Source organism: Saccostrea echinata, unplaced genomic scaffold, assembly GCF_033153115.1.
Source record: "Saccostrea echinata isolate AGI-Se365-2 ecotype Australia unplaced genomic scaffold, CSIRO_AGI_Sech_v1 ptg000017l, whole genome shotgun sequence".
Lineage (NCBI taxonomy): Eukaryota > Metazoa > Mollusca > Bivalvia > Ostreida > Ostreidae > Saccostrea > Saccostrea echinata.
The window spans coordinates 3,553,797-3,564,563 of NW_026889766.1; the positions used below are offsets into that span (position 1 = coordinate 3,553,797).

At 31.5% G+C, this 10,767-nt stretch overlaps 1 protein-coding gene across 1 annotated transcript; it reads right to left on the bottom strand.

Moving 5' to 3' along the window:
* Positions 1-2,187: 2,187 nt before the first annotated feature.
* LOC133189240 (IgGFc-binding protein-like) lies at positions 2,188-6,388 on the bottom strand. The gene is made up of 5 exons (XM_061324644.1): positions 6,176-6,388; positions 5,727-5,765; positions 3,862-4,044; positions 3,087-3,182; positions 2,188-3,008 (listed from the first exon to the last, which is right to left on the bottom strand). The coding sequence occupies exons 1-5, from the start codon at positions 6,375-6,377 to the stop codon at positions 2,188-2,190; spliced, it is 1,341 nt and encodes a 446-aa protein (XP_061180628.1). The 5' UTR covers positions 6,378-6,388.
* Between the last annotated feature and the right edge of the window lie 4,379 nt (positions 6,389-10,767).

The window sequence follows — 10,767 nt, forward strand, 5'->3', positions numbered from 1 at the left end:
TTGGCGTATTTTTTAATAAGTTCAGGTAACCAAAATTAAAAAAAACATTTCTTTCTATTTGTTTTATTACTTTATATAAAGATGGGAGTTTCCTGTAAATTACACAATTTAAATCAATCGCGTTTCAAAGATAGTAAAAATTTAAAGCAACAACCGATTTATTTACCGACTCCACATTTAAATAACAGACAAATTTAAAGTCAATTTAACTATAGAAACGTGAGGTTATTTAAGTTCAAAATCGGTGAAAATTTTAATTCGAACGTAAAAATACATTTATCATATATATTTACACTCAGTCTTGTATTATTATTTTCAAGCTCAGATACGCCATAAATAGCTTTAAAAAATATTTTCAGTATCTTAGAATTCCATAAAATTATATGAAGCTGTCCCATTCAGAAGTTTTCATTATAATGAGTATCATTTTAGTCGAACATTATTTAATATATTCTCATCTTAACTTTTCTAAGGAAAACTTAAATTATAGTTCTATGTAATTTCCCCATTCTTCTTTTTCTTTCTTGAATTTAACCGCATTATTTCACTGTTCTCAGGGACATAAATAACATATACTTAATTACTTATGCCTCTACTGTTCTCAATTATCATTTCAATTATTTTTTGAAAAGACATAAAAACATTTTAAATGGTTATGTTTTCTTTTTCGTTTCTATGTGATAGTATATAAATTTAATTCATTGAAAGATTATCATACTTAAAATATACTAAGTATAAGTATGTACTAATTAAGCTTTTGGAGAAAGGGTGTAAATGCTATAATATTAAAATAATTCATCTGTGCATTGAAACATGTAAACTTTCCAGCATTTTTACAGATAATAAAAAGTCGTTAATTTGAGATTTTTTATATCTAAAATGAATCATCTGACTACTGTTTTCTCTAACTGTGAGAAATTCTCAATAATTTTTAATCAAATGTTTGATAAAACAACGTATTGTTTACAGTAAAATATCGAACGAAAGTGAAAAATTGGGAAAACTTTTGGCGCGTCACTGTACGTTGTCAATGTAAACCAATGAGGACGTCTATATTTAGAGTTCGATGTACAACCTAGAGACGTTAGGTTTTTGCCTTAAAATTATCATAAGATACTTTTTTTTTTAATAAATTTAACAACCCAATAACATCTCAGTTACATCTTTTAACAACACACCGTCTGAAATTTAGACATTTCATGTGTACATTGGCCTGTGTTTTGGTTGCCTGGAATGAAAACGAAAGTAAGGGTGGTCGCGGATACGAATTTTTAACAACTGAGTTTTAAAATAATGCATTTTATCATTTAGATTTCTACAAAATAAACATGTATTCGATTGTTATTTATTTTCTACGAATATATTCAAAGCTAATATTCCATAATATTCCAAGCTAATATTCCATACCCCTCACGTCAAGATCCGTATAGCAGACGACCGATAATATCAGAATTTGTAAAAATTCAATGTGGCCACAGCCCACGGCCAGAACGAAACCTGTATAAATCAATCCTTTTTATGTTATAGTTTTTCTGGTTAAAATATCTTCGTGGCCGATGCTTGTGGCCACATCGAATTTTCCCAAAAACCGGGTGAAAAGTGAAGAAAATTGCTTGTTTTCCGGATACGGCATAGGTTTGGATATTACATAGCAGCAGAAGAAGCTTGGATCCGCCCAAACGTTTACATATACAAGGACTAAGGATCATAAGCTTTATAAATATACATGGTTAGTGAGGATACACAAACTTTATTTTCTAAGCATTTTGCAGGGCCTGTTGACATTAGCTAACGTACCTAGCTCTTTCCACTGGGTCAAATAGACATCGGGAAACATAGAGGGAAAAAAGTCTGGATTCAAGATATTTGATTTCGTTATAAAGGAAAAGGATCGTACCACAATATGACACTTTCACATTTTGTTGGGATTTCGTTGTGATATGAATTCATGGTCTCTTTATATATAGCTCGAAACAGTAAAAATGAACCCCAACCAAAATTACTGATTAATTCATCATAAAATTTGTTATATTTATAGTGCGTGAACTTTGTCAAGGAAAAATGTAGATAATATATTTAATAAGTATGCTGTTAATATTTATGCCAAGCACAGTTTTGCAAAACAATGTAGAAGCAAACAGAAACGGGATATAAACAGAATTAATTAACATGGTGAGCATTTTCGTTTTAACATATTATGGATGAACACAATTCATTTAAATGAAAATTTGAAACACTGCTACCGACACTGGAGTTTATGGAACTACGATTTTCACTGAGCACTTGAATTAATGTCCCAGCATTGTTGTAGAACGGGGGTATAATATATTGAGTATCTATCTCGGTTGTCGGAGGAAGCTGCGTAACCATGTGACTGCAACCCAGGCTTTTCAAATTTACACAACGATTTCCGGAAAAAACTGCGATAGGTTTCGTGGATGTTATGAAGGAGCCAGAGAGATCTGTTACATGCCCAATTTGTAACGTATCAAATCTTTCTAACGTTACTACGAAAATATCCCCGTCTCTGTACGATTTACCCTGCATAGTGAGAGGAGTATTGTGCTTAAGTTTGAATATAATCTCTACATTTGTCCTGTTATAGAGTGCTCCAATGGCAAATTGACTGTAATAATTTCGACTGGTAGTATACGGTTCTGTTGAAGAAACAATATATTTGTTCGAGAGTTTCTGTATTGGAATAATCAGCGCCCCATCGTTTGAGTATGTATAATAACTATCAAATATTGTTACAGTTGATAATTCAGAGGTCTGTAGTATTAGACCTTTCTGTTCAACAGTAGAATATTCACAGACAAGGTTTAAGGGGGGACCGAGTTTAAAGTTGGAGTTAAAATGAATAACCGATTTAAAGTCTGTATCCAAGGAAGGGGACGTTAATACTTTAACTGTTGTTTCGTTGTTTGTCGTTATATGAACACTCAAGTTCCCAATCGCTGAAGGAAAATTCCTCATAAATAAGATAAAAAATTCTCTGCCTCTGCTACCTGTAATTCAATTTCAAGATACGTTAAGTAGATGAAGCATGTGCTTGAATTGAATGTTCAAAATGTAGAAAGTTTTACCCATTGGTCTTGCTGCTTGATTAGTTGATTGTGTAGCTGCTGTTGTCGATGCCAATGAGGAAGTTGAAATGGCGGGAAAAAACGTCAAATCACCGCCTACACATAAGAAAATTATATGAATATTCTTTTGTTCTATAACTACTCGTAAAGTGCCTTAACCTGAGAGAATTATATGAAAATTCATTTTGATTATCATTAAAAAAAATTATAATTATTTTATAACATTTAAGTGTATTGCTGATTTCACAGATGCCCCCGATAGCAAATTGACTACAATAATCAACTGATAGAAGATATGGTTGGGTTGAAGAATTAAGGTATTTAGTAGAGAGTTTGCTTGTAGGAATAATCAGTGTCACGTCGCCAAATTCTTCTGTAGTACTTCTTTGAAATAAGGTTATTGTGGATAGTTCCGAGGTTTGCAATATCACAGCCCTGAGTTCAATTTTCGAATATACACACGCCATTTCGTAAGGAAAAATTATCTTTGTACGGTAGGCAAATGCGTTCTCTTGTCCATTGCAGACTTAATATTTGCATTTAAATAAGTGAAGTTGACAAGTTGACATTTGCCTCTTTATTCGTTTTTATATGAATATATAAGGTTCCATAATTATACAAATTTTGCATGAAAAGAATTAGAAATTTCTTGCCCTTACTTTCTGTAAAGAAATTATAAATTAAGTATGTGTAATTGAATGTTCTATAATTTTTTTCGTTAAGTTTTATTTCATTTCATTATGTAAATCAAAATTTAAAAACCGGTGGGTCTTACCCATGGATTTCGCTTTCCTTGCAGTTGATGTTAGAATCTCGGTAGTTTTAGGTTCTTCATCCGTTGTTTTTAAAGTTGGATTTGGTTCAAGAATTGTTGATTTTCGTTCTTGTAAGATTGTGAATGTTGTGGTACCCTGCATCATTGAATTTGAATGAAGCAGTGAGGGCGTCAATTCGTCATCTAAATAAGATCAATCGGATAAGAATCACGTATAGAAAACTGTTCACCTAAAGAAACTTTTATAACTTTTCTTTATTGAAAATAATTTTTAAAAAAAATTAAAAAAGAAACCAATAGATGTTTAAAAATGCATTTATTTGTACTTTTTTTCCAGAATACTTTACAGTTTAAACTTAAAAAAAAATAGACTTTAGATGTGACGGATTTAAAGGGTTTTGTTGTCATTACATGTAAACCAAGTGAATGCCAATAATCAGACACTGAGTCATGACGTACTCTGTATTGCAGCTTGGAAAATTGCAAGATTTTTCCCGAATAGATTGAAGTTTTTCCTTAAGTACAAAATGTAGTTTCTGCTGTATTTGTATTGTGTACAAGAACTTTATACTCCCCTCTATAGTTATAATGCTTATTTTTTTATTATCAAAAAATTACTTACAAGCAAGCTGTGTATAATAAACAATACGCGCATTTGATAATGAAAAAAACATACATGATTTTCTACCGAATACGCATTATTTGTTAAGATGGTTTTAATATTTTAAAAACGAAATATTGATATGGATTTTTAAATTTTGTAAGAAAGGAGTGAAGATGTAGACCAAGGAATAAAAATTCTATTTTTATATCCCCGTAATCGATGATTTGGGGGTATATAGTTTTTGTCCTGTCCGTCCGTATGTCCTATCTGTTTTCTATTTGTCCGCGAAAACTTTAACTTTGCCCTTAACTTTTGATTGGTTGGAGCTATGGCTTTCATATTTCACATGTCTATTCCTTGTGACAAGGCCTTTTTTTGGGTTTCAATATCTTTGACCTCATGACCTTGACCTTGGAGTTTGACCCTCTTTTGCAAAAATTTAACAAACTTTAACCTTGCCCATAAATTTTGACCTGTTGTTGCTAGGACTTTCATACTTCACACTTCACATGTATATTCATTGTGACAAGAACTCTCCTAGTAAATATGTTTGATATAATTCACATGTAGGGAAAGGGCGTATTAAGTTTTTAGAACGTTTGCCTGATTCCATTTGTAAATTTAAAATCAATAAAATAAGTTCAAACCAAACCAAACTAAGCCAATTTTCTAAGGATATAAATATTTTTGACCATTCATCCTTGACATATGAGATTTAAAAAACTTTAACCTTGGCCATAATTTTGAACAGTTAGTACTAAGACCTTCATATTTCTCAGGTTTATTCCTTATGACAAGACCTTCCTTTGGAAATCAACAATTTTGCCTTTGACCTTGACCTTAGAGTTGACCTACTTTTGAAAAAAACTTTAACCTTGGCCATAACTTTTGAACTGATGGAGCTAGAGCTTCATTGTTTTACATGTGTATTTATTATGACAAGTCCTTCCCCTAAGTACCTTTAATGAGACCATTTGACCTTGACCTTGGAGTATTTGACCTTGTCCTCGGAGCTTGGCTTGCATTTGAAAAACCTGAATTTTCGCAAAAAGCTGCCGTATGAGGGTATCATTGTTTTACAAATACATCTTGTTTTTGTAATGAACAACAGGTCTATGGTAAAAAAAAATGAAGAAAGTCCTAGTATCCAGGATTTCCTATTAAAATGATCGAAAAGCTAAATATATAGTGAAATAAGGCTCATTAAAAATTAAAAATTGAAAGCTTCCGGAATTTGCCGGTAAAATTGTAAAGCGTTTACCATGGCTTCCATAAGGAAATGTTCCTGATATGGAAAGGCCTGAAAATAAATAAATAAAATATTAGCATCATATACGTATACTGTGTCAAACCCTGTAATTTCAAGATATACTTTTCTCTCTCGAAAACACTGAATTTATAAAGAAGAAAATGAAAGTCGGAGATTAGTATTTATAAAATAATTAAGTAAAGTCGTATACTCTATTTTAGAGTATATACTTTAAGTAAAGATATATTAAGAAACCAATGTATCATTGCCTGGAGTAGAGTTGTGAATTAAATATCAAGTTTTATTATTTACAAAAGTGTTAATTGACGCTTTATGTTATTTTTTAAACTATTCTTTTTTTCATCTACAATGATGCTTAATTACCACATATGATTCAGATTTACAATATTGATAGAGTAATAAATACAGTTTCTTTTTTTTTTTATTCTTCAGATGCTCACACTGGGAGAGTTTGTCATTGATGGATGTAATCTTTCTCTCTTGGTTTTTGACAAGTTGAAGTACTTTTTGTAGTAGAACGGTTTCCTTTCGTCTTGAAAAAGTGTCCGTCACCAAATGTCTTCGGCCATAATTAAAATTTGTCATATATACTGTAATAAAGGAGCCCCAGCTCAAAAGCCAGAAAATTTTACTCGTCGCCATTATGATATTCTTAGACGTCTTCTTTACAGCTCCATCTGCAATAAAAAAGGACTTATTTTTTATCAGAGGTATACCTCAAATCAAAAGATAAACGAGAATGTTGAACATTGCTACACTAGTAGTATTCCAATTTGTCATTTGGCAAAAGCTCTTTATTGAAATAGTGTCATCCATGACCTGTAAATATTGAAACATTCAAGTAATAAGAATAATCGTATGTACATTTTTGGATTTAATCTATTCAGCTTATGATAAGAGATGCAAGAACAAATGCGCAAATATCAAAAGTGTGCATTTTTGTGTATTTTTTTGTCTTTTCTTAGTGTATCCAAATATTTGATGCCAAAAATGAGGAGAAAAGACCATAAGATAATATAGATATGAGTAGTTTTTATTTTTGTAATTTATTATTATTATTACATGTATTATTTTGACGCTGAGAGAAAAGGTATATCTGAAAAATATTCATACCATCAATAATGGTGAATTAACCATGCAACAACCATTTATGTGCGATTAAAAATAACAATCAACCGCTGGAGCACATTGACACGCTACCTAGGTCTTTCTATTTCATCCCAAATGCGTTAAACTGGAGAAAGATCAGTTGAAGTAACATGCCAATGAATTGCATTCATGTTCTACTATCTATAAAATCAAGAAACAACACGCGCAACATGTATATGGGCTGTGTGTAATCTTCTTAGTTGTTTTGTACGATTTTAATGAGGAACAAGATGGAAACTGAACAATTCTGTTTTAGAACTATATTTGTGTGGTTCGTTTAGTTCTTCTTAGTATCATTTCAAGTCTGTAATGATGTGTCTTTTTTTTTCTTATTCTATGTTGTCTAAGATGACTTATAATTTTAGATATCTTTTACTGTAGATATATTATTTTTTATGTATTTCTCCAGTGTGAAGAATAGTTGAATGACACAGGAAAAAAATGTGAACGAAAAAAGTCTGCAATTGAGTGAATAGTTTTTATAAAAATTAAAATGTATTATAAAAAAAACTAAAACATCAAGGTATGAAGAGGACTTTGGCTACTGAACAGGAAGGTGTAGAAGGGAAGATCATGTTATAGAAATCCTGATAAAGCGTATTTAAGCTGTTAAGCAAAGCAATGGTAAATGCGACATTTACACCTTCTCAATTTGCAATACATTTAACTATCACTGTAAAAATAGTAACTATAAAGATGTATGAAAAGTAATATAATTACCGATAATAAATTGGTTTGCATTATATTTAGTTCCAGTTATATCGCATGTTGTGTTTTATGTGACTTGTTTAAAAATAGAATTGTTAGGCTGAATATAGAAAACGATGCTAGTGCAAGGCAATCCAGTTGTTTTATGGCCATAAAAACTGGCAAACAGCAAAAGGAGTATGCATCCCTCACCTTAAAAGTGTTAGGAACTAGTTCGTGCTGTTGGAGAAGTATTCCGTGAGTCGTGAGTTCGAATATCGGCCGCGACTAACCTAAGTCGATAAAAAATTGGTTGCAACTGTTCCTTCGCCATGCGCTCGACACTTTGAAGTGAAACTTTCACTTCTTAGTTCTTCGGATGAGACCTTAAAAACCGAGGCCCCGTGTCACGGCAGGCGTTGGCACGATAAAGATCCCTCACTGCTCAATGGCCCTGAGTGCCGAGTAAAGGTCAAAATTTGAAGCCCTCTACCGGTATATGGTCTCTATATGAGTGAAACATATTCTCGAATGGGACGTAAAACAATATACAATCTATCAATCAATCTACAGCTTGAATGAAAAAGAATAAAAAATATTCTTTATAACAGAATCAACTCGCATCTCTTTAAAATATACATGATATAAGCAATGGGTATTCCGTGTTCAGCTTAAACGATCTAGTTTATGCCTTTGCACTTTTGAGGTTTATCGAGAATATGCTTATCGTATTAACGAGTTTCTTTTCTTTCTGTTTCTCTGCAGTTTTATAAGGTCTAAATAAAGTTAATTATATACACAATTGGTTTAAAGAAATGTTTGGTATTTAATTTTATTGATTAGATTTTAATCTTGGCGATGATTTTGTATTTAAATTAGCATTTTTATAATCATTAAAATAATGGATCCCTTCCCCTGGATCACTTGTACTGCGTCAATGCAATATAAGTGATTGCACAGTATTGTTACCAAATGGTAGGGTTTTGCATTAATTAAACAATTTTCGATAAAACAAATGCATGCAATCTTTCATTTACGCTTCATCTTGCGGTATAATTTATTTTTGTTACTTGTTAATTTTTAATGAAGTCACAATGATACTTGCTACTCTGTGCCTCACAAATGTAAATTGAGGCATTCATTTCCGTAGCTTAGTACCTTTGATATTAAAATAAATATCCTTCTCGTGTTGAGATTATCATTTCCAAGAATTTCAGAATTTTACTTTTGAGTATGCGATTGTCGTTCATTACACATAGTATTGTCTTTGGCGACAAAATGCACCTAACCTTACTGAATAAATTGTCGTCCGTTAGAACATATTGTTTTAAAACAAATATAATCATCGGAGACAATATGTGCCTATTTTTTTAGCCCCACAGTAAACTTATTTTTTTATGTCCTTGATGTGTAAATCACACAGACTTATTACGTAGGCATATTTTATGAAAAGCTCTTAAGCACAATACTCTGAATTTCTCTAAAAATATAAAACTGCGTAAAAATACAGGAAAATCGTAATCAAAGGGGACACATATCTCCAATTTCATACAACTTGTTCACTTAGAGAAAGATCAATGTTCATTTTATGCAGAATTGTCATTTTTTATCTACTCTATACGAGTTGCGATATAAGAAGGCAAAATGGTGCAGTAAACATAGAATAACCTCCAAGAATTTTGGTAGGAAACATTCCCCCGTACGATACACAGTACAGTTACGGTACCAAATGGAAATTTCGGCGAATTTTTTTACATATAAAATACATTCTTTACAAGGATGGGCGATTCTTTTTAGGACTTTACTATATAGGACAAATGTAATGTGGTTGAAAACTACATGTTGAGGACGATTAGATTTCTTTTTTAGACTTGTCACGTAATTTCGCAGTCACGTGATTTTAGCAAATATACCTGCAGTATTTAGGTTATCTGTAAATTCCAATATTGCAAGGGCATAACCAAGTTTTAAAAAGTTTAATTTATAATTCTTTTTAACACTCTTTGTAGTTTGTGAAAAATGCTGCGAACCTACATGTATAAAGATTCTAATTTCTAATTACTAAAATTACATTTGTTAATTATGTTGAATATTTTGCTGGTCAAGTACATTAAATATAGATATAATTAATTCATTTGAAAGATTTCATCAGGTTTGCAGCACTTTTTCAATTATCTTTATATCTCTTGAGTTTATATGTAAAAGCTTATCATAATTTATTTAGGGTATGCCCGTGCAATATATCTATTTATTACGATCCTTCTATTACCCTTCAATGAATCTGCATACAAATATATACGGCAGTATCGCTTGTCTAGGTAATGTACGGGAAGTGTACGAATGAATTCATAAATAGACATCGCTTTCAAGTTAATGGCCTCATATATCGGCAAATAATATTTTATTTAATTACAAAATACTTGTTTCATTGTATAAAATATAACTCGATCCGCCTCTCACTGCATATAAACTGCGTCAAATTTTACGATAAGACGTCACATTGACAAGTGCATTGCGATCAGTGAATTGTTTATAAATTGCTGTGTGGGATTTAACCAACGACAAAAATATATGCAATAGTAAGTATTGATGTAGCTTAAAGCTATCCAAAACAGTTTAAAATAGCAAATCATTTCATTTTGTGGTAATTTGAAAAACATATATTTTTGTGTGATGTCATAGTTAGCATTCCCCGTATAAATTAGGCCCCGCCTCCTTATTGTAGCCTTAACTGTGCTGCGTACTTTTGACAAGTATCTGTTTTAATATATAAAATGTACATTTTGACCTCATTTTGCAGACAGGGAAAAAACTCGTCTTGGTACTTATTGTCGCCGATAGCAAAATGTACCGATGGACATATGATGATATGCTCGTTGTTGTTACATATTGTTGCTGGCGAAATGTACCGTCATGGGGCATCTCGTTTAATTGGTACGCTAATAAGCTGATGTATATGTAGACATATTTATTGAGGAGAAATTGGAAGGATTGTTTATGTTGAAGAATTTTCAATTATACTTGAATTGATCTGTTGAAATAGAATGGTTAATATAATTTCAGAGAATGAATTCAAAGGCATTGCTGTTATATGTTCTTTAATGAATATATTTTTTAAATCTATTAAATATATTCAATCAGTATAGCAGAAAAAAAATTAAATTACCTGCAAGTGATTCTGTTCATCTTCAGCCAA